Below are 24,461 nucleotides of genomic sequence, written 5' to 3'. Positions count from 1 at the left end.
AACTAACCTACACACGTACTTCTAAATGCTTAAAAACGTTCACTAGCATCAGATCTCAAAGCATCTCGAAAGATTTTTTTCTAGGTGCAAGAGGTTTTTCACAATTTTGCATTTCCTGAGACAAGTTGAGCTCAACTGCCAGTTTTCACCTTTGCGTTTTCGTTTACAGTTGAAACAAATTTGCAGCTATCGTTAAACCAAATGCATCTTTTGAAAGCAGAGAAAACTAGCTTTTCGGAGATATCTGAACCATATTTATGAAGCGAACGAGCGAGGTACAGTCGACGTACAAACATCACCAAAAATGGTTCCCGCTCACCGTCAGAGTGGGACCGCCACCTTAAATCTGCTTGTTTTTGTAATCTCTAACCATCTGAAGTTCAGACAGTTCCTTATACTGGCCACGCTACCTCGAGCCGTAACAGTATATATATTGCTATCATTTCACACTATTAAAGACGGGCTGTTGCGAAGAAAGTACGATCAATGTTCGTCAAGACGCTTCAGTACTACACACACGAAACGAAGTTAAAATGTCCGACGTAATCCAATTTTCCTGGACGATTCCTACCCGATTAGGAATCCATACGCTGCTACGTATACTGAAAGCAGCTCCCACGCGTGTGCGAGAATAATGCGTTTCTGTTTTTGGAGTACATTTGACACCTTCGCTGTCGTGCACTCGTCTATCTGCGACGTAATCCTTTTTGTTGTTCTTGAAAAATATGTTGCCCGTTTGCCATTCCTTTCTGCAAACTAGACTGCAGTCGAACGCCTATACAACGAAAAGGCCTGTATAGCGAATGACTTCGTTTGTCCAGGACGAATTCCGATCTTCCATATGTATTATGAATGAATCTTCAGCGAACACTACTACAACGAATTTGCCTCTAGAACGAATAAATTTAGGCGCACCCGACACCTGATTTGTTGCTCTACAATGAACGCACGTAGCCGCGCCGCCAGTATCCTCCGTAGCAGCCACTGAACTGCGGTGCTCATAGGAAGCGCCGTTCAACACTGCACTAAAAAAACTGGCAGTGGTTTAGCTCTGGTTAAACCTGGAGGATGGCGAAAGCAACGAGGAGAGAGAGAAAGGCGATGGAGAGCGCGCGGCGGCGGCGGCGGCCCCGACATGCTTGCTATGCTCCGCTACTATGCATGCGCTACTGGCGAGGCCGCCGGCGGGTCACCCGCGCAGCGACGGCGGCGGCGTGTCAGCTGTGTGCCGTGTGACGTCATCGGTCCTCGCGCATACGCAGAATGGCCTTTCGTCAGGTCCGCGAAATGGCTCGCCGACTCGCGTAGTGTTGCTTTCGCAACAAAAGGCTGCACGGGAGAATCCGAACTCTACAATAGCCCCGGTTCTCGCCGCCACCAACGCAAAGAAAAAAAAAGCACAGCGGGCAGAACGGCCGAACATTTGGACAAATGGCACTGCCAAGAAAGCAAAACTCGGCTCAGCGATCTCCGCGCTTCGGAAATCAACGATACCGAACTCTGAACAACAAACACCAACGCGCCGACGAAACAGCCGCTACAGCGGGCCGGAATACACCGGTCTAATTGGGAATTGACGAAATGACATAAACTTAGCGAGCGCTCTTCTCTTGGGGCCCGGATGGTAGTGAACGTCTCGGGATCGTCGCGACGATTTAAGTAGTGCAGAATCAGCGAAGCGCCGGAGTTCTATCTTGACGCAAGGTTGCAAATTGTCAGTGCGGTCGTGGGTGGCCGTAAAAAGAAAGACATTGCAGAGGAGTATGGGATCAGTGCACCGACGTTGCCAACATTCCTTAAAGACAAGGACAATATAGAAACGCAGGACGTCAGACGGACCCGCCACTCAAGCGGATTCTAGCGGAAACATTGCATGATGTTGACGCCACAATCTACACGCGGTTCGCAGACGTACTCGCGAAAAGGATTCCTGTCAGCGCGCCTTCGCTGTGCGAGAAAGCCGAGGAGTTTGCTTGGGCGTTCGCTTTTGAAGAGACGTTAAAGACAACCAGCGGATGTCATGAGTTTCAAGCAACGCCATGGCATCGTTTTCAAAACCATAGCGGAAGAAAAAGCCGACGCGCCACGCGATATTGCCGAGAACTGGCTCGAGTCAGAGCTGCTGAAGTTGCTGTAGGAGCCCAGACATGAAGCTGTATTTAACGTTGACGAAACCACCTTTTTTTTTAGCTGCTTCCTCAGAAAACACGCTGCGCGAAGGCAAACCATTACGAAGGCGGCAAGAAGTCAGGGCAATGATTGACCGTGCTGCTTTGTTGTAACGCTGCAGGTATACGGAGGAGCTGATGCCACGGGTGGTCGGGAGCTCTGTGAAACCACGCTGCATCAAAGGCGTGCGTAGCCTTCTGGATGACTATGTGGATAACAAAGAAGGCTAGATGATGGCGGAGTTGTTTCAAGCCTGGCTTTTGTAGGAGGAGGAAAAGATGTGACTGGGGAACCGAAAGACTGCCCTCGTTATCGACAACTATGCCGCACATAACAAGACCCCGGTGTTAGAAGACGTGAATGGAATTGTTTATTTGCCACTGAGCTGCACCTCCCTGTTGCAGCCGTTTGATCAAGGCATAATATGGTCTGTTTCGGCACCCTATATACTGCACAAGGATGCTGCAGATAATACTGCTAAACTTCGAGCACAAGGTTGAGCTGCTACCTAAGCTAAACGTTCTCCAAGCCATTGGAATGATTACGAGCCCTTGGAGGACCGTGTCACCAGAGCTCGTGCGTAATTGCTGGCGGAAGGTTTGATTTTTTAGAGCTCAGGACAGCGCTAGGAAATCGCTTGACAAGCGTGCTGATGACAGCGACTGTCCCAGACCTGCTGTACAGCTCCAGGGATCAATCAACCCCTACGCCGCTTCTTGCAACACAGAAACAGGTGTGACCGCTGACGATTACGTCGCGGTTGGCGACGACATGATGATATGCTCGGAAATGACGACTGATGACATCATCGAAGCCATCAAAGACGGGAAGGAGGCGAAGGCTGACGAATACAGCAGTGCTGAAGAGCCCGCAGGCGAAAGAAAAATTGACAATGGAGGCAATACCGGCGTTCCAGGCACTGGAGCTGTACATTGCGTCGCCCCAGGATTCGCCGAGGCGCATGGCGTGAACCTCGATGTCATAAGATCGTCTGCAGTTGCACATTCCACCGCACAAAGTGTCCAAAAGAAAGTTAGCGACTTCTTTCCCATTAAAGATCGCTCCAATTCACTTTAAACCGAGGTTTCATTTTGCAGAACATGCTTAGCTTGATGTGTTGCGTACAATACGGTGCCCGACCTTTGCGACGAAGTGACCTGTATAACAAAGGACTTTGGGGGTCCTGAGCGCTTCGTTATTGAGACGTTCGACTGTATAAGCGTCGTCTGTCTGGAGCCCATTCCTAAGTTGTACGAAGCGATCCTGAATAGCGCTGGCCTTTTCACTGCCACTTCTGCTCGCACCCCTGAATTTCTCGATTTTCCGGGGACACCATTGCCGTTTCCAAAATTGTTACGCTTCCCACGACATTCTAACGACGGAAATGCACCCACGGAATGCGCATTCACCCATGTTTTACATACAAAGTGCGCAGAGATTCGGCGAGTGACGGAAATCGCACGGCACTATCATACCAACCGCTGGTTTCAAGTGCAGTTTTCTTGGACATCACTTTTAATCGCGACGCAAGTGTGGAATATTGTAAGATACTATTATGAACGTTGTTGGTTTCTACGTGGACACAGGCCACCAACCACCGCGGGTTCGAGCTTCGCGCGAGCCAAGGGCCCCGATCAGCCGTCACCACACACACCCTGGGACACCGATGCAGCGCACTCAACCTCCGCTGGGAGGAGAGCAATTCGCCGCAAAGAAATAGGCCTCCAAGTTCACCAAGGAGACGTTTATTCACGTCGTCCTCCAGCAGTACACACACACTCAATCGTCACCCCGTCCCGGGGGCGCGCGAGGAGCAAAGCTCCGCTGCGCGCACGAAGCGACCAGAGTAATGCGCGCCGCTAGCACGCCGCTGCAGGAGAATGTCCCCGCGGCAGTGCTGTGATCTCTCTCTCGTGTCGACCGTTGGGCCGGTTGCGAAAGAGAGTGGGCAATCAACGCAAGGTACGCCTGTCGGAGGTCGCTGGACCCCGCTGGACAGGCTCGAGCCGCAGCAGGTCAGAGGACACATGCGGGCGAGCTCGAGTAAGCACTGGTCCGAACGGCAAAGGCCGGCACGGACAAGCAGTAGTGTACGCACCTTACGCTGTCTCGGAGGGATCTCTCTCTCGGGCCCCGCTCGGACGGTCGCGCGGTGCGCGGCCGCCCAAAGCGGATCCCGAATTCCCGCCAAAAGGCGCCAATGGCAAAGGCCCTTGGGGAGCCGGGGCGGAGCTGTGGCTAAATGACAGTGATTAGTCACCCAGCCGCCTCTCCACCGCCTGAGGCGGGAGCAAGGGAAAGAGGAGAAACAACGCGAGAGGCCGGCAGAGCCGCGCAAAGGCGACGGCGGAAAGCCAGGATTCCCACATCCCCCTCTCCTTAAATGCCCTCCTACCCATCGGCAAAGCACGCGGCCAAAATAAAGAAATCAATACACAAAAAAATAAGCTACACTTCAGTTCCAAAAATAAAGAAATGAATACACAAAAAAAAACTAGCTACACATCAGTTCCAGCCAGAACAATGTAAAAAAAAACAACACAAACAAAGGAGAAACCTGGCAAACAAACAAACACTGCCATACGCTTCAAGAAATCAAAACAGCTTGCAGATTATATACACGGTACACAAGGCGGTGTGAATTCAACTGTACAACTATGTGACAGGTGGACGTCAGCCTCAAAGTTCGATGGCGCGGCCCAGTGGGCCGGTCGGCGACTCACCGCTCGCAGACTTCAAGTTGAACGGGTTGGGAGGGCCGACGACGGTGGTCTTCTTTCCGTTGATGACGACGGGGCCGCGGCAGAGCACTAACCTCGCGCCCTCGGGCACGACGTCACGTTCGGGCACAAGACGGTTAGTGCACCCCCTCCACGCCGGCTGAAACGGGCGAGGACGTTCGGCGGCGTCCTGATGTGTAACCTTGGCAACAGCGGGGGGGGGGGGGGGGGGTCCTTCTCATCCCCGCGCTCACGCAGAAGCACACAACGGCACAACTCACAGGCGTCGCCTTGGCTCATGGTTACGCTCGCACACAGCCACAGCCACAAACACGCATGTACCGGCACGTGCGCGGGCGCTGGTCGGCGACAACGATCCCCTCATCAGAAGCGTCCAGAGGCGCCGCGGCGAGGGTCAAAGGGTGCACTTTCCGGCCCCCCATCGCCCCAAACGCCCCGCCAACTTCCCCTCCATACGGGCCGCACAAAGCTCGCACCGCGACACACGGCTCCTTAACGAGCCCACCACCCACAGTCGGGCCGGAAATGAGAAAAGGCGCGCTGTACAAACGACACCCATCTTTTGCTTCTAGAAGATAAGAGCAAGCACGAGCGGGCTGAAGTATGCCTATGTATATACAAGTCTGGTAAAAAAAAACTGAACGCCAACACAAACGCATGTTACCTATGTACATCTCGGTACGTTAGAACGAAAACAGACGTACAAGCAGGAAACGAAAGTGGCTAGAAACTGACTCAAGCAAACAAATAAATAAACTGATAAACACACAAGGCTGGAACTGAGCATGCTGCAAAAACAACAAAAAATAACACACCGTGCTTCACCTGGGTAGGGCCTGACGAGAAAGGTCGCCAGCTAGCTGAGGCTGCGTGCCTTCGGTTGTGGAAAAGTCTACCGTCCGGCATCAATCACACCGGTGACCGTTGCCTCAGATTGTACCGGTGCTCCGTACGCTTGCGTTCCGCAGCACCAGTTGTGCCTTTGCGCTTGCCTTTGATACCAATGGGTACCGGCGCAAGCTCGTCAGACCGTGACGCGTAGGCCTTCAGGTCTATGAACCCCTGCTTGCTCCTGGGGAAAGGCCCCATCAAATCGCAGGTGGCCATCTGCCACGGACGCACACTGTCAATCGGTTTAATCATTCCAGGCGGCTTGCCGCCCCGTGTCTTCACCGCTTGACAGACATGGCAGGAACGGCAATAGCGGAAAATGTCACGCTTCATGCCGGGCCACGTCACCGATTGACTCAGTTTTGCAAAAACTTTGGAGCCACTCAGATGACCGGCCAGTGGTTCGTCATGAGAGAATCTCAACAGTGCGCCTCTCAGACTTTTGGGGATAACCACCTTGAACGGGTCGATGGACTCGTCATCGGTGGCTATGTATTTCAGCACGAGCCCGTCATGGTCCAGCAAATATGAATCCCCGGGGTTCGCCGCGACACACGCTGGCTTCTGCCCCCCTGCGCCCGCTACAATACAAGTAGCGTCACGGCGCTCCGTCTCCCTGAGACCGTCGCTCACCTCGCGACAAAAGGGGTCATTTTGCTGGGCTTTCAGTAGCTCTTACGGCTTAAAACGATTCCAGTCATCCCAGAGGGGAGCATGGTCTCGTCCCCACTCAGGTTTGCAGCCAAAATTTCCGTTCGCGTCGGCAATTCCGAGGCGCTCACGAAGAGCTTTGCCTCTCGTCCGCTTTGCGAAGCGCTGCTTGCCTGGTTAGCGGAATGGGTTAACCCGTTTGCAGGCTCCCCCTCCTTGCCGCCCGGCGGCTCGTCCGCTGTTTCGCCCCCTCCGCCTAAAGGCGTCAAGGCGCCGCTGGCGAGTGGGGCACGGGATAGCGCGTCAGCTACCACGTTCGTGCTCCCCTTTCGATACTGCACCGAAAAGTCGTAATGCTGTATCAGGAGAGCCCAGCGCGCCAGCCGACCCGCAGGCTCGCGGAGCCGCATCAGCCAACTGAGCGCACTGTGGTCTGTCTGCACCACGAATTGCGTTCCATCAAGGTAGACGTCAAATTTGCGCAGTGCAAACACGATGGCGAGGCACTCCTTCTCGGTCACGGAATAATTCCTCTCCGAGGGCAGCAAGGAGCGGCTGGCAAAGGCCAGCGGTTGCAGCACGCCATCGAATTCCTGTAGGAGAACTGCTCCTAAACCCAGATCGCTTGCGTCAGTCTAGACTACGAACTGTCTGGTCAGGTCGGGTAGCCTGAGCTGCGCTGTCTCGGCAATGGCACTAGACAGGAGGCGAAAGGATCGCTCTTGCTCGGGCTCCCATCGCCACGCGGCAGTCTTTCCCAAGAGCTAGGTCAAGGGTGCCTGCACGCGGGCACAGGACGATAAAAGTTGGCCATTCCCACACAACGGCGCAGGCCGCGTACGTCCTTGGGCGCGGGAAATTCTAGTATGGCTCGAAGTTTCTCCGCATCTGGCTCAATGGAGCCCCGGCCTCAGCGACTGCACCCCTGCCTCAGTGGAGCCTTGGGCGGGCTGCACGAACGAGGGAGGCAAGGCTCCTAGTTCGATGAGCGGCGCGGTTTCCGCAGGGAATCGGGCCAGCGCCTCGCCGTTCCCAGAGCAGAATTGACTGCTCGCGGGGCACGGCTGCTGCTGTTCGAAACTGCCGGTTGCGGCAGCGTGACACGAACTGCTTTCGCACTGGGCGGAAAGCTTGTACAGCTGAGGCATGTGACCAGCGGATGCACCGCAGGGTGCTCCCGATACAGCTCCAATGGGAGCCGCGTGGTCGACATTTTGGGTTGTGGCGCCGTAAACCCCGATGGGGGCCGCGGCCAACCACGGTGTCTAGCTATTCGAAGGAACAGCAGCCAGCGGATCAAACGACGCTACAACTCCGTAGGGAGCCGACATGTAGCTGCCGAGTGCCCCGCTGGGGGTGGTAGACATGGTGCGCAAGCGTGATCGGCAAGGCGACCTGCTCGGCTAATGTGCCATCAAAGGCGTAAGCGCCAATGACTTAGCACGTTGGGCGCCAGTTGTGGGTTTCTACGTGGACACAGGCCACCACCCACCGCGGGTTCGAGCTTCGCGCGAGCCAAGGGCTCCGATCAGCCGTCACCACACACACACTGGGACACCGTTGCAGCGCACTCAACCTCCGCTGGGAGGAGAGCGATTCGCCGCAAAGAAATAGGCCTCCAAGTTCACCAAGGAGACGTTTATTCACGTCGTCCTCCAGCAGATACACACACACTCAATAGTCACCCCGTCCCGGGGGCGCGCGAGGAGCAAGGCTCCGCTGCGCGCACGAAGCGACTCGAGTAATGCGCGCCGCTAGCACGCCGCTGCAGGAGAATGTCCCCGCGGCCGTGCTGTGATCTCTCTCTCGTGTCGACCGTTGGGCCGGTTGCGAGAGAGAGTGGGCAATCAACGCAAGGTACGCGTGGCGGAGGTCGCTGGACCCCGCTGGACAGGCTCGAGCCGCTGCAGGTCAGAGGACACGTGCGGGCGAGCTCGAGTAAGCACTGGTCCGAACGGCAAAGGCCGGCACGGACAAACAGTAACGTACGCACCTTACGCTGTCTCGGAGGGATCTCTCTCTCTGGCCCCGCTCGGACGGTCGCGCGGTGCGCGGCCGTCCAAAGCGGATCCCGAATTCCCGCCAAAAGGCGCCAATGGCAAAGGCCCTTGGGGAGCCGGGGAGGAGCTGTGGCTAAATGACAGTGATTAGTCACCCAGCCGCCTCTCCACCGCCTGAGGCGGGAGCAAAGGGAAAGAGGAGAAACAACGCGGGAGGCCGGCAGAGTGAGTGAGTGAAGAAACTTTATTTCCGCCAGAAGAAGACCCGTGCCCCTCCGGGTCCGCACGCAGGCGTCCGGGGAGGGGCAGCGTCGCAGCTGGAAGACTAGCAACGGTATAGTCGCGCAGCTTCTGCTGCCAGGCGGGTAGCGTATCGTTGTATGCGAAGGTCGGCACTTCTGAGTATGGTCTCCCATTCCTCTGCATTATTGATTCTGCCATATCCTGGGGCACTGGGGCATCTCCATAGTATGTGTTCGAGTGTAGCGATATGCCCGCAGAACTCGCACACCTCCGCATCCTCCCTCGTGTCACCTCCTGTCCAGCTCCTCCAGAGCGGGGATGCGAAGTTTCTAGCTTGGAGTCTTCTCCAGTCATAGGCCTCAGCCGAGCTAAGCGATCTATCCGGAGGAGGATAGATCCATTTGTTCTTTTTCTGAATGTCTGTGATGCTATTAAAGGTATTGGTTTCCTCTTTAGTGCTGAATTCGTATGAGGTGTCCACGGCTCCCCGAGGTAAAGAGGAGCGGGCGAGCCTGTGGGCGGCCTCGTTTCCAACCAGACCCGAGTGGGCTGGGGTCCAGATAATTAGAATATTGTGGGCTGGGATAAAGTCTTTTAGATATTTAGCCGCCATTTCGTGGATGCGTCCCTTGCTGTAATTTCTAATTGCGGCTTTGCAGTCGCTTACTACGTATTTGGTACCTGGCTGAGTTAGAGCGATCGCTATTGCAACCTCCTCCGCCACAAGGGGTTTTAAGTCAAGGTGTCTTACAACGCGTAACGTTCTGCCTGAGTCCCCGACGGCTACGGAGACGGTGTCTCCTAGCGTGCCTACCGCGGCATCAGTGTAGGCCACGGTTCCCTGTGGCATCTTGCCTAGCTTAGCAGTCAGCTGTGCGACCCTGCTTTTCCTTCTGCCTTTGTCGTGGATGGGATGCATGTTTCTAGGTATGGGAGCGATAATAAGATGCTCTCTTATTTCTCTTCCCAGATCTGTTCTGGTGTTCACTGTGCTATCTACGGTTGCCCATTTCGCTAGCTCTAGGTATTTCCTTCCTGCGGGTGTGGATGTGAGCCTTTCGATTTGCGATGTTCTAACCGCTTCAGTCAGTTCTCTCCAATTGTTATGCAGGCCCATTTTCTCCAGTATATCATTGGACGTGGAAATGGGCAGCCCTAGCGCTCGTTTGACACATTTTCTGATGATTGTGTCTAATGCCTTTTCTTCGGTTTTGTTTATTTTCAGGAATGGGGTTGCGTAGCATATCCTGCTAACGATGAAGGCCTGCGTGAGTCTTAGTTTGCTGGACTCTGAGAGTCCTTCCCCCCTTCTAGATACCTTTCTGAAGGCTCTGACGACAAGTTCAGCTTGCGCTTTGAGCTTGTCTAGCGTACTTTTGTTTTTCCCTTTTCTGTTAATATACATGCCCTGGATTCTTATTTCCTCGACAATTGGTATCGTTCTATTTTCAAGTGTAACCTCGATTGCCGGTATCCTTTGACTGCGCTTGCTCATTGCTACAAATAGCTCAGACTTTTGCGGAGAGCAGCTGAGACCCACGCATTTCGCATGCTCGTTAATGATATCCGCTGCCTTCTGTAGCTTTTCTTTCATTTCTGATTCGCCTCCTTTGTTTAGCCAGACATTGACATCATCTGCGTAGAGGCTGATGTTTAAGCCTTCTATCTCTCTAAGCTTGCGGGGAAGGTCCCTCATTACCAGATTAAAGAGAAATGGGGAGAGGACAGCCCCTTGTGGGGTTCCTCTGCATCCCATGGGGAACTCATCGGATGTGATGCCCTGAAAGGTAATGATAGCAGTCCTGTCCCTTAGGAACGATCGGATGTAGTTATAGGTGTTTTTTCCTACAGCTATCTCATTTAGCCCATCAAGGATGGCGTCATGGCTGACATTGTCAAAGGCTTTCTTAAGATCTATACCTAAGATCGCCTTCAGGTTGCCGAGGTCCAGCTGATCTACTATATCTCCATAGAGTCTTAGCATTGTATCTTGGGTGGTGAGCCCAGGCCTAAATCCGACCATTTCATCTGGCCAGAGGCCGTTATCCTCCATGTATTTGGTCAGTCTGGTCAGGATGACCTTCTCAAGCAGTTTCCCTACACATGATGTTAGTGAGATCGGCCTGAGGTTCTCCAAGCTCGGAGGTTTGCCCTGCTTGTGTATAAGCGTGATATTGGCCTTCTTCCACTCCTCGGGGACAGCGCCTGCTTTCCACACTTGGTTGAGATACCTAGTGAGGCTATTTATTGATTCTTCATCCAGATTTCTCAACATTCTGTTTTCTACTCTGTCGAGCCCCGGGGCTGACCTTCGTTTTAGCTTCAGCAGTTCCATTCTGACCTCGGCTCTTAATATGGGGGCATCCAACTCCTCATTTGGTTGTCCCTTATAGTCGTCATATTTAGCGGCCCCATGGGGAGCAATATACAGTGACTTGAGCGTGTCAATAAGTTGCTCATCTGTGCCATTAAACTTATATCTAGCTTTTATTTGCTCAGTTCTCATAGCCGTCTTAGATTTATTTGGGTCTATAAGAAATTTGAGCAACTGCCATGTACTAGATTTTCCCATGCTTTTCTCCATTTCCTCGCATCTATTATCCCATCTCTGAGATTCCAACTGTCGAGCATACCTTTCTAATTCTACATTGTGTCTAGCTATTTCCCTCCTTAGGTTTCTGTTCCACGTTTGGCGCTTCAGCTGGTTATTTAGCTGTTCCTTCCTTTTGTACATGCTGAAGAGGCTGCTGTCCATTCTATCTTGGGAGTCATCTACCTGAACCTCCTCAGTTGCCCTTTCTACATGCTCAAGCAGCGTTGCCGTCCAGTTCTGGATACAGGTTATGTCACTATGCTCATGTTCTTCTCTGATAGCTCTGAATTTATACCAATCCGTAAGCTCCTCTTGCCTGTAGGTTGTAGGTTTCACGCTGACTTTTCTGTTGAGCTCGAGCTCCAGCAGAAAGTGATCGCTACCCAAATCTTCCTGTCGGTTCCGCCATTTCACAATACCAGCGTTCCTACATAGCGTAAGGTCGGGAGATGTGTCCGCTGTAACGCTGTTACCAGTCCTCGTGGGACAGGAGATGTCATTGGCTATGTAGAAATTGGATGCTACTATATCATCCAGTAGGGCTTGACCCTTGGCGTTGTTGCTTACGTAACCCCATTCCTGGTGCCGGGCGTTGAAATCGCCCATTATGATCAGGGGGTTTTCCCCGCGAGTTTAGCTGCCCTTCTAAATATGGGGCCAAATTTTACTTTCATCTTTTTTGGTGGGCTGTAAATATTTAGAAGGAATATGCTACCCCTATTCTTTTTTCCAGTTAAAATTTCTACGCATACTGTCTCCGTTTCCTGGTTTCCATGTCGTGTTGGATTACCGCGATGTTGCTTTTAACAGACGTTACTACCTTGGTGTCGTTGCCATCCTTAGCAGCGTACCCCTTATATCCCGATATATTCCAGTTCCCTCCCGTCTCCTGCATTGCAATTGCTAAAGGCGGGTAGTCCTGGCTGAGGATGTACTGTTGCAATAGCGATCGTTTCCTGGCAAGATGGCGGCAGTTCCATTGCCATATTTTCGACGTGCTATTGGCCATCAATTTGGATGTTAACATTACAGGCCTGGCCTATGACTTGGATGTGCCTCGTCAGCTGTTCGAGTTGTCTGCACACTACCGACTCGAGGTTCTCTAGTCTAGCGCCGAGGATGGCCCCGTGCTGTTTGAGCTCTTCGAATGACTTCTCCATTTTTTCATTTTCCTTTGCTACTATCCTTTTAATTTGGCTCTCAACTGTTATCGTTTCATCCTGCTTTCGTTTGGCAGGCCTAACTTGGTCTACGCTCATCTCTTCAGAGATGTTTTCAGCAGAGTCGCTAAGGTCACCTGCTTTGCGGATTGCCATCGGGGTGGCTGGTCTGAGTAGCGGTTGCGGCTTTTTCAACTGCTGAAACTGCTGCGCAAGTTCATGAATTGCCTCGGAAATTTTATCTATTTTCTCATTTAGTAGCCGTATGGCTGCTGCGTTCTCATCTACTCGCGCTTCTAGCGTTTTACTTGGGTTGGAGACCACACCCGCGAAGCTAACCGACCTACCTGCTACCGGCGCCTCGCCTGGCGGTGTCTTCTTCCCCGGGAACTTGGTCTTCTCCGCCCATGAGTTTTGTCCTGATTCCCTTTGGGATCGAGGTGGCGCCTCTCTGCTCCTGCTTCTGGATTGCGAGGCACTCCTGGGTCGAGGTGTGCCGTTAGAGGACCGGCTTTCATCTCCGCTCGTCCTTTGGTGGGGACTTGCTTTTTCTTGTTGTCTGCCCCTGACTTGCCCTTGCTTCTGGTTCCTTTCCTCAGCATCTTTGGCGATCTTTTCCGCCTGACGCACTTTGATGATGTGGGGTGTCCGGTAGAGATTCTTACACCGGTTGTCTCCCAGCACATGGTTCTTTCCACATAGCAAGCATTTGGGCTCACAGGTGTGGCCCTCTTCAGGATTGCTGGCTCTGCATCCCCGGCATCGGACGTTGGTGGTGTCAGGGCACACGTCCGAGCGGTGGCCGAGCTCTCCGCAGGCATAGCATACATCAAACTTCTTTCTATACAGGTTGCAGCGATAGGCTACGCCGAAAAACCACACCTCCCTTGGGACCTCGGGACCCTCGAAGAGGATCAAGACGGTCTTTGACTTCTTTCCTAATCTTCTTGCCCCTCGGATGTCCTCGTTTTCTTGGAGGCCCTCGTGAATATCTTGTGTTGTCAGGCTGAGCGGGATGTCGTAGATGACCCCTTTTCCGCCTTCCGGCATGGCCGCATGAGCAGTAGCTTCGACTGCCTGCTGTCCCACTCTGAGACTAGTAAACCTTTCGTATTTTTCAGCTCGTTCCAGCGACGGGGTCACGATGAGCAGAGACTGGTTCTTGGCATTCACGATAAACTTGTCTTCCGGGAGGACTGTCAGGCCAGCCGCCTCCACCAAAATCTTTCTTAGGAAGGGTCCAGCCTTTTTCATCAGCTGATCTGCACCGCCTTTCGGGCGAAGGACCACGCGGTGCATCTCTCCGGAGATCTTCGATCTAATTCTGCCAACGGATCTCTCCGCAATGGCTCTTCCTTCTTTGTTATAGGGCTTGGCACGCCCCTTCTCTTCCGCTTCGGGCATATTTGCCCTTTCCTCCACGTATTTGCGCCCCTGGCGGCGAAACCAGGTGCCTGTGGCTTCCTGTTGGTCGGTAATGGCATCATTTCCCTGTTCTTGGCTTAATTCGGGCGCTGTCTGGCAACCCTGGCTGGTTTCCGGTTGCCAGTCCATGATGTCACGGCACTTCCGGTCGCTCCGGCGGAGGCGCCGCTCGGAGGCTAGGCCTGACGAAGCGAAGCGTTCCGGCGTGGGCGCCCGAACTTTTTAAGGATCACAGAAAACGAACAGGTGGTCCTACCTCGAAGCGGGTGGGCTTCCCGAGTTCCTCGCACGTTCCCGGACCTCGTCCGACCAAAATTTTGGGTGAATTGGCAAGATTTCCGCCGATATAGCCATCCAAAGCGGAGCTCGGACCTCGCTGCTTCTCGACGCGTCGGAACGCCAGCGTTCCGATCCACCGAATCAGGCCGGCAGAGCCGCGCAAAGGCGACGGCGGAAAGCCAGGATTCCCTCAACGTATTGATGGTAACGGTCAAACCTTCCGATTCGTAGCATAATGTTGGCCGCCGCGGTGGCTCAGTGGTTATGGTGCTCGGCTGCTGACCCGGAAGACGCGGGTTCGATCCCGGCCGCGGCGGTCGAATTTCGATGGAGGCGAAATTCTAGAGAACCGTGTACTGTGCGATGTCAGTGTACGTTAAAGAACACGAGGCGGTCGAAATTTCCGGAGCCCTTCACTACGGCGTCTCTTATAGCCTGAGTCGCTTTGGGACGTTAATCCCCATGAACGAAACCAAACCAAGCGTAATGTTGCTTTTAAAATTTGGCCTGCACTGGCACGGAGTAGACAATAGTGTGATAGAAAAACAGTGGGGTTCATTTCTGAGAATAAATAGCAAAACCCCCAAGCGTACGGAAGAGGGATTTGCGTATGCATTTATTGCTATTATGCAATCTTACGATATGCGAAAAAAATTGGATTAATGAAAAACAAGCCGTCGAAAAAATTGCGCCTGGCCAGAATTTCTGGGTGTGTTATCGTGAGACTGCAATATAGTAAACATATGCGTCATCTCGAGAGGTTTAACATGAATATGCTTGGTTACTGCTGATATTGGTTTTATTGGTTCCATCCGCGGTTTCTTTCCTTGTGTTTTGTTTCTCATGTTGAGGTATATACCGCATTACTACAATAAAACCAGGAGTTGATAGTCAGCGCCCGTGTCATGCCCCTTTTGCTCTGCGCTGTTCCTTCATTATCCACCTGAACGAACTGGACCAGCTGAACTATCTAGAGGGATTTATTCCTCATGTTTTATACCTGGAGCTTTAAAATTCAAAACTCCCATCAATACTCCCATCAATTCAATACTCGAATCATTAATGCAACGGGCCATGTTTTGAGACATTGTACGAAGAGTTTTTTACATCAATGGATCCCGCCTCGTTCCACGAAGTCCATTGTTAGTATTCTAGCCGCAGGTATTGCTTCTTGCGAAATGTACAATGCCTATCTTTTTCTAAATTTTCGGTTAGAAAACAAATTTAAGGGATTATTTTTGGCGCCAGCGACGCAAAATTTTGTTTTTTTGGTCCCTCACCTGTGAGTTCTGTTCTGTAGCTAGACCCAAAACTTGGTACAAGACACCGGCGGGACGCACCGTAGAAGCTCCTGCCTGTTCTCATTTGCTGTCACAGTTAACTAATATGGGGCAGGAAAATCTCAAGGAATGTCCACAGCACTCACGAAGTCCGGATCGGTGGCCGGCGCAGCAAGTCGGATGGCACGCACGGGGCCACCTTGGCACACGACAGTGCTTGTTCCCGGTCCCGTTGCGACGCCAGCGCCACATAGGGAACGGCTGCGTGCCTGCGCCTCCAGTCTCCCAGCCGGCGCTGTATAGCTCTCTACTGCTAGATTTGATGTCAGCGGGCACATATACGTCTTACTGCCGGTGACTCGGTGACTGCTGATGGAGAAGACGCTCCATGGTGTGGCTTCTTTTCCGGGCATGTCCCATCGACGGGGACGGCGGCTCATGCTCACGACGCCTTTCGCATACGAACAAAAACGACCTGGAAATTTGAACAGACCCACATGAGTGCACTCTAACAATTGAGCTCATCTGCTGGCAGAGCTAATGAGCTTTCTTTAATTTAAAGCACCGTTCAAGGCAAACAAAGGTTCAACCTTGACTGGTAGGATAGCGTTTCGGGATAACGAGTTAGTCACAACAAAAAACAGAGCTTTGGTATAAGCTATAGGAATAACTTCGAAGTCAAGAGGCCACAGGAAAGAAGCCAGAGTGTGAACGCTGTGCTGGGTATACAAAAAAAAAGAATGAAGTGCACTGTGTGGTGCTTTGAAAAGGCCGCATAGAGTGCTGTGTGATCAGTATGGATGCGGACTGTACGGGACGAATGGCGCTAAAAACGGAGACGGACCGATCGAGGCACACCGCCTATGCGGCTGGCTGGCTATGCGACTGGCCGCACGGTCTGAGCAGCGACAGGTGGGCATTGAGTCCAAATGCAGGTGCATGTATTTTTTTTTCTTCATGCAATACACGCTATTCCCGCATCGGCACCGGCCCGATTTTAATTCCATTCCAGAGTTCCCGCCGCGGCCGTAGAAATAAAACGTGCCGCGGGGTGCCCCGTGTCCGATCCAGGCGGCCGTGTTTTGCCGCTCGGCCGAAGGCATACTGAGTTTACGCGCCTGCATGACCAGACCATGTCGGGCGCACTCAGCGTGGATAAGAATAACCTCCGCAGGCGCATCTTTTCGGTTTCGCTGCGCCTCGGAAAAATCCCAGCGCCATCATGCAGATGAGGTTCCAAATATAAAGTTTTAGCGTAACGCGATCCACCAGCGCGATTCGGTTGCGCGAGGAAAACCTCAGGAAAACCAGCGTTCTTTAAATTTTATTAAGCGCTGTCGCCTTCCATGAGCCCCTGAAAGCAAATCCCTGATCTGGATCGTTGTCCTGGGGTTTGCACACCAACGGGTACCCTAGGCCACAGAAAAAATTTAATTACCCGGAACATTACCGTTAAGAAAAAAAATGGCTGGTGGTTTAGAATCGCTGGACAGAATTTTGTGGGAAAGCACGGTATTTTACAGGTGGACACCACCGCCACCGACCTCAAAGCGCGATTGAGGTGTCCATTGACACATTGAGCCCCATATGCAGCTTCCCTTTCCTCAAAATCAATTATTCAAAACCCTCCATTGGTTCTGAAAAATGAAAAGGCGCATAACTGCCTCAATTTGCAGGTGAACGGTACCACACACCCACAGTGCGATTGAGATGTCCACTGACCCAGTTGCCCAGCCATTTCGCGGAGGTGACGCAAGGCCATACTGCACATGCGCGAGCAGGGCGCACAGCTGGCGTGTCGCCACCGCGCTCGCTAGTTGCGCATGCGCAGCAGCGGCGCATAGCTAGTGTCACTAAATTCGGCGCATTTTTGAAACAAACAAAGAAAAACCGCCGCGCGCACGGCGTCTCGCCGGCGCGAGCCAAACGGGGGAGAAGGAAAACCCCCGCTGTGTGCGTGGCTCCCTCTCCCCTCCACCACCGCTCACCGACAGGGCGTGCGCCGGGGGAATGAGTCATCCATGCCGAAAATTTATCTGGAACATCCGAGTCGCTTCTACCGCTGACGGGGGGAAAAGGGCGCAGCCTTGCGTGCACTAAGACACGTCCCCCTCCTCTGCACTCGCACGTCGGCGACGGCGCCACGCCAGAACACGCTCGAAACTTCGAGATGCGACCCCCGTACTCTGACCAATGGGGATGCGCGGCCGGCGAGAGAAAGGAAGGGAAACTATACGGGAGATACTGCGTGTATGTGCGCACCTACTTTGGCGCGTACAACAAACAGACGGGAGAGCGAGCCTATATAAAAGAAGTATTACGTTGACCGCTGTCAAGTCAGTCCGGACCGCCGTTTAAGCTTCATCGAAGCGCGCCCGTTCGACTCCCGGGAAAACACCACTCGGCCAGCATCGGACCAACGAGGCAACGTTCGCCAGTCTGCGGGACGGCATCGTCGCGGAACTCTGGTCGTCGGACTGCCGCAGTGCCCGGTGAACAAATTGTGTTTTGTTTGTTTACCTCTCTCTCGTGTGTTAGTGCACTTTAGGTGCAATATTGCCTTTGTATTTTAGTCTCTCTCTCGAGTTTAACTCTGCACGAGTTGCATTGTTTGATAATCACTTTGTATGTGTTTGTACTAGTGATTGTGAAATCCTCTGTATCGTCTCTTTGCTGTATAAATTTTGTTTTGTTTGTGAACCTTTGGCTCCGACCCATTCTCTGGCTTGCGACCGGCGAAAGCTGGGCACCGAATGCCCAAAAACCTCTTGTCACTTGGTAGCTGGTCTCCGCTGAGCTTGCCACGCTGAGTCGAGGGCATCTCCTTTGAGTCCGAGACCGCTACCCTCACACGCTCTAAGGGTGTCTGGGAACTTCCCACGTAAAAGTGCTCGAAGTGTGGGTGACAGCCAGCATGCCGGGGCCGCCGCCGCGCGCTCTCCATCGCTTCTCTCTCTCTTCTATCTCCCTCCTCGTTGCATTCGCAATCCACAGGTTTAACCAGAGCTAAACCACTGCCAATTTTTAGCTCACATTCGAAGAAACTCCAGGGAACATCGTCACGCACTGAAGGAGAACACGAAGCCGAACCAGAAGAATATCAGACCGAACCTGAAATAAAATGAACACGAACTCGTGCGAAACACTCCTGACTTTTCCGTCCGAATGGGAGGGAGCAGAAAAAAAAAACTGCGATGTGAAGCGCCAGCAGTGCAAAAGATCAGCGTCGGTAAAGGCCGATTCACACCACGGTCCGTTCGCCCGCGGCCCGCGCACTACTTGTTCATCCGTCAGCACTTTGAGAGGCGCGCTGTCGGCCGCCATCCATCCATCCAGCGCGCCTCTCAATGTGGTGACGCATGAACACGTAGTGCGCGGGCCGCGGGCGAACGGACCGTGGTGTGAATCGGCCTTTACCGCCGCATTATGGCACTCTATCACCGCAGCATTTTCCGCTGAGCTTTGCGCATCGTTGTCTTCATGCTTAATCGCAAATTGTGGGTCTCAAATTCCGAAGCGACAAAGGGGCAATATGGGACCCCGTATAGTGGAGGGCTGCGGATTAATTTAGACCTCCTGTGGTTCAATAACATGCGCTGATATCGCGGATCACACGGGCGCCCTTCGCATATCGCCTCGATCGAAACGCGGCTACTGCGGCCGGGGATATTTTATCCGTTCGGTCTGCGCCGCGAATTCTTGCGACGACCGCTAAGAGAAAGTTTGGTTTTGATGAAAGGAGAGGCGCGGCATCTTATGCACTGTTCAGTGTACAGCTCACGCGTTGTGGAGAATTACATGAAGAACGGAGTGGAAGAAGAATAAAGGGAGGAATGAAGTATACGAAGTGCAGGAGAAATATTTGGACTACTTATGGTTCTACTGCACAACCGACACCATAAGTAGCGTCGACGGATCAATCGGCGAAGCGGCGGCGGCGGCTTCCGCCCGAGGCGAAGCTCCCAGCGTTCTGTACGTGCTGGCGCCACCCGGTCTTCTTCGGCACGTGGCGAGCGCTGGTCACGCGAGTCGCCACACACAAAAAGCGGGGAAGGAAGCCGCCGATCACGCTTGAGGTCGCAAAAAAAGGGTCCAAAAACAAAAATGGTTAATGTCGGCGCCTATTCAAGACTTCATTGCGGGTACCAACTTTTATGAGCAGTTATATAATACGTTACGCTTTTCCTGCGCTGCATTTCAAGGTTAGATATAATCTAGACGACGAAATAGACTATGAAATTATCCAGTCTGCCTCGCTGCATGCTGGGGGGCGACGCTGCGAAGGAAGCAGTCCAATGTAAAAAGAGCACTCAGTATCGACCAGCCGAACGCGAAGTGCCTTTTCAAAGCGGTCTGCAGCGCCCCCGGTTCTTTTCCTTCCCGTCTCTGAAAAAACTCAGCTACAGACTGCTCAGGCGCAATACGCTCTGTGCTAAAGGCTCAAGCCGACTGTCATGCGTAGTGAAACAAAGCACTGCATCACAGTGAGATGATGAACGTGGCGTTCGAACTCGCGGTGCGAGAAAGCAAGACTTCGAAAGCTTGCCTATGGGGAATGCTGAAAAGCCAGCACTAACGCTCCGGACAGCGGAGAATTGAGAAACGGTGCTCACCTTGTACGGCTATGTCGTCGCAGTCACCGCTGCAGGACCACAAAAAAGGGAAATGCTGCTCACCAAAACAGAGTATTGGCTCTTTCAAGGGCGGTTGCAGAAAGACGGCCGCAGCGATCGGGTCAAGAAACGGGGACACGCTGTCAACTCAGGTGATGCACGCGCTCCTTGGCCACGCGCGACTCTGCCTCTTTTCATTATTCCTTAAACTTGCAAGCTAGGAACACAAGCTCGCTTTATTTCATTATCATCATTCTGCGTGCCTAATATCTTTATTTGCAACATTTTCATACGGCAACCCTGGCTGATGTGCAAACACGACTGTAATGCACTCACGGCGTGATGATGATGATGATTGACCACGGATGTAGGAGGCCCCCTCCTCCCTGGCCCTGGCACGCTGGCCTATAGGGGCCGATGGCCGGGACCTCCGCGTCTTAAGAGTGGCGAAGATACGTTGGATCTTCGCGGCTTCAGCAGCCAGTCGGACAGCTCGTTGCTTGTCGGCGGGGACCGCGCTCCGCAGCAGGGCCCCCAGGCTTCTCTACTTTCAATGTTGGTTGGTTGGTTTATGGGGTTTAACGTCCCAAAGCGACTAAGGCTATGAGAGACGCCGTAGTGGAGGGCTCCGATGTTGACCCCAGTGCCCAGGGATCCGGGGCATTACCAAATTATATGGTCGCGGGTACCCCTCTCTCCACAGGTCTTACATTTATTACCTTACCTGTCGCCTACCTTGGTGCGAAAAAACCGGCAGGGGTTTGAAAAATTTTTGGCCTATAATTGTGGCCAGGCGACGGCCTCTATTGTTGGCTCCGGTGGAGGCACTAGACGTCTTCCTAACCTAAAGGCCTGCCAGGAGATGAACAAACGCACGCTTGCTAACACTCACGGCGTGTTTGGCGTGGTGACGTTATGTATTCATACCAGACCCTGCTCAACGTTTTAATTGTTGCAGCACCCAGCGTGTTTGGAAGCAACGGCAAAGGTGTTAGACGGACCAAATTATCAAAACAATGAAATGGGCACCGTCCCCACCCGAAATCTACTCTCATTAAGCAGGAGCTTTCGGATCCATCTCAGCTCCAGTTCCTTTCCTCTGTAAGCTCTGCCGGAAACTGGGAATCTTTATTCATATACTTCTCACATGCCCTACCTTCCCACACCCTCCGTCCCCAACCACGGCGGAGTCATACTGGGAGACTCTCTCCTGGGCAGCTCCGCTGCTGCTGACCAGCGCCGGATAATTACCGACGCCTTGAAGCGGGTAACAAGCCAAGAACTGTCCTTTGCCCTTTCAGGGCAGCCCCCTAAGGGTTGCCTCGTGCCACATAAGGGAAGGCAGGGTTTGCCCCCTCTGCATTGCTTGGCAATAAATGTTTCGAGCACCACCACCAGAGTGCGTCTCACAATGGGGAGTAGGGTTTGAAGAGGGGCTGAAGTGGCAGCTTAGTGAGGGGGGTGGGGAGGAAGGATTTTTCTGCGCGCCCGATCTCCATTCCGTCCACACAACCATAGCTTCAAAGGGTTTTCAGCCAATTTTCCTTCTCCGCTAACGCTACTTGCCTACATGAAATGACGTCATACCCTCGACGATTCCTCGCACCTCAGCTACGGGGAGAGACGGCTGCAGAAGCCGGGCCGCTGTACGGCGTTGCCAGAACGATGGTTCGTCGGTAGTGGTGCTGCGTGCGCTTATCGCTCGTTGCCGCGGGTTTCGCTCTGCAGCGGCCGGGGAGCCAGAATTACTGGCACTGTAGCCCCAACGAGAATCGCGTTAGTGAAAATTTAAAGGTTAATGCAGGTATTTTTTGCGTGCAATGGCCGTTTTCGCCGCCAATCAATGCCACTCGAGCATGAATAGCTCCCCAGTATAGGAGGCGCTCTTCTGAGCTTTAACGCAGCCTTCCATCTGCCTGCATATGTTCATATGGACCGGCTGCCTGATCGGCTTCCTTTATCAGACCAGCTCCATGCTGTCTCTTCTTCGAGAATCCGTTTTAGGCGTCATTCGTCGAAGACGTCCGCAAGAATCTACTCGTCCCGGCTGCCACTATGTATCTGGACCGGTGATGAGCTTGACAACTTCCCCACCGGGACACTAAAATATTACTAGGGCGTTTCAGCATGCCGTTCATATCCGGTCCTAGATGAGCACGTAGTACAGGAGACAAATGTTTCTAATTCATGCTAGCGGGCATCGAGGGCGTAAAAGCTTTGTTTTCGGCTGGCAGGATACTTTTCTCCCCGATGGTACGCACGGGCAAAGCTGCAGGCACGGACGGTAACACACCACTAGAACGTTCCGATTTTCTCTTTTCTTCTCGTGGCTCCCCCGTGGCGGACTTTAAGCACCAAGGCGCGCATTTGTGCCTGACCCCATGAGCTGTCCTTTGCGAAAAAGTGCGCCCAGGGTTGGATGGATGAATCTGAGCCGTGATTCAGAATGCGCAGTGGCGAATGTTCTACTCCGGTCGTTCCGCCCTATCCGGAGTACCATTGCCCTGCTTCTTGGGATCTCTTTGGATGGTAGCGTCCAGAGGTTGTGCGTTTAATAGGCCTTTCAGAGGAATTTCCCTTTTGTTTTTGCTATGATGTCATATCCGCTACCAAGTGCATCACGAAAGGGAACTGCGAGCTCCGCGGGCAGACTTCTCATGTTAGGGCAAATGCTCTCGCATTTACACCTCAGAATTCCTTAAGTGCCCCCCCCCCCCCCACCTTAATTTTCAAATCGATACGTCACCGTTGTTGACCATACAGGAAAACGGGGGATGTGTCCGGTGCTTGCCTCTCAGCGGTGGAGAACACAAACTCGCCTAATGCAAAATTTTACACGTCACTCATTCCCATTGCCAGGCATTGCAACTTTGTTATCTGTGACATCCGATAACGCGATTACACCTGGTGCTATAGCTGTTCCGTAGTTAGTAAGCTGGCTAGATAAAGTAAATACAAACTTATCAACTTTCTGCCAGAAAACAGCCAACAGACGGGTGCCACGCTGAAAGGAACACACAGCCTTATGCGAGTGTGCTCCTTTCTGCGTGGCGTCCGTTTGTTGGCCGTCTTCTAGTACGTCACACCAACTAGCCCGCACTGAAGCCCTCCTTATCAAGTTTCCTTTATGTGCGCTTTCTCCGGAAACAGTGGCTACAGGACAGCCGTAACTTACCATTTGATGTAATGGGCAGACATTGTTTGAAACGAATTTTGTTTCAATGCTCTCCGGTTGTAGAGATGGCCTTCTTTGTCAGTTGAAAAAATTTTATGCTCTTCACGGTTCGCATCAACATGGCCGAGTTCTCTGAAAAATGCTGCGCATGTGGTATCTGTTTTTTTTTTGTACAAGCTTATAAAAAATTAACACTTGAGAATATATAGTTAATGAAACCTGTGTTGACTTAACAATGACAGCTTAAACGTCACGCGTGATTTTAGCGAATAATATGTAAGCGGGAAACATTTCGTTGTGAAGGGCATCATTCCAGAAGCAAAAATGAAAATCTCTTTATGCAAAATGGTTTATAGCTTCCCACCGGATGCTAGGTGAAGAAAAAAGAATGTAAGGGACCATTTACAGATAGTTTCCGTTTTGAAGTGAGCCTATGAAGGGACGGAAAGAATGCATTGAACTGGAGCGACTGGTCACCAATACCAAGGTATCAATCAGACTCGGGTAATAAATGAAGCTCGATACAGGGACCACGATAACTTCTCCAGTTCAACAATTTTCGAGACTACAGAAGTGACTAATCAAAACGTGGATGATTTATTCTGCGAATTAAATTGGCGAATACTGGTTCTACATCAAACGTGCATCTAACTAAACACGATTTTTTGCTCAGAAACACAGAAAAGTAATTAATATAAAACAAATTTGATGTTTCTGAGCCGGCCACGCCGGTCGGACACCGTGGAGGAGCTCAACCAGCAGGGCCGAAGTGCTGGCCGAGGTCGTGAGCAGGCAACACCACAACACCGTCGCGCCGTCTGCGGCACGGGACGCCATGAAGACCCGCATGCTTGCGGCCGCTAGTCCAGCGGGGCCTGCGGAGGTGTTCTTGCAGGTGCAAGCCTCGGCGTCGCAGGTCCGGGTGCCGAGGGGAACGACGAGCTGCGCAGACGAAGAGAGCTCTTGGGCGCCGGTCGCCAGCTCGGGCTAACTGTTGCCTTCAAGTAAATACCGGCACGACCAGCACATCTAATTTATTACGTGAACCCCCAGAACCTTGTGTAGATTACCTGCTTTTACGAAGGCACGATTTTAGACCAATGTGGTTTGTGGGGGTTTAATGCCCCAAAGCGACCCAGGTTATTAGGGACGCCGTAGAGAAGGGCGCCGGAAATATCGACCGCCTGGGGTTCTTTAACGTGGACTGACATCGAATAGTACGCAGGCCTCCAGAAGGACAT

General features: G+C 52.6%; 1 protein-coding gene across 2 annotated transcripts in view; it reads right to left on the bottom strand.

Moving 5' to 3' along the window:
- The window catches only part of LOC149354218 (uncharacterized), a 213,227-nt gene that overhangs the window by 170,016 nt on the left and 18,750 nt on the right, over positions 1–24,461 (bottom strand). The window contains exon 4 of one of the 2 annotated variants that reach the window (XM_089583181.1): positions 23,857–24,162. The exons of the other annotated variant lie outside the window; for it this stretch is intronic. Within the exon in view, the coding sequence (XP_089439307.1) occupies positions 24,081–24,162 (82 nt within the window). The 3' untranslated portion in view covers positions 23,857–24,080. Of the gene's footprint in view, positions 1–23,856; positions 24,163–24,461 lie in introns of those variants that run through there. 2 annotated transcript variants of the gene reach the window in all.

The sequence above is a fragment of the Amblyomma mixtum genome, chromosome 3 (genome assembly GCF_055824585.1).
Source record: "Amblyomma mixtum isolate Tamu chromosome 3, ASM5582458v1, whole genome shotgun sequence".
Taxonomy (NCBI): Eukaryota; Metazoa; Arthropoda; class Arachnida; order Ixodida; family Ixodidae; genus Amblyomma; species Amblyomma mixtum.
Note: the sequence above shows the minus strand (reverse complement) of the source record. Positions and strands in the feature narration are given on the sequence as shown.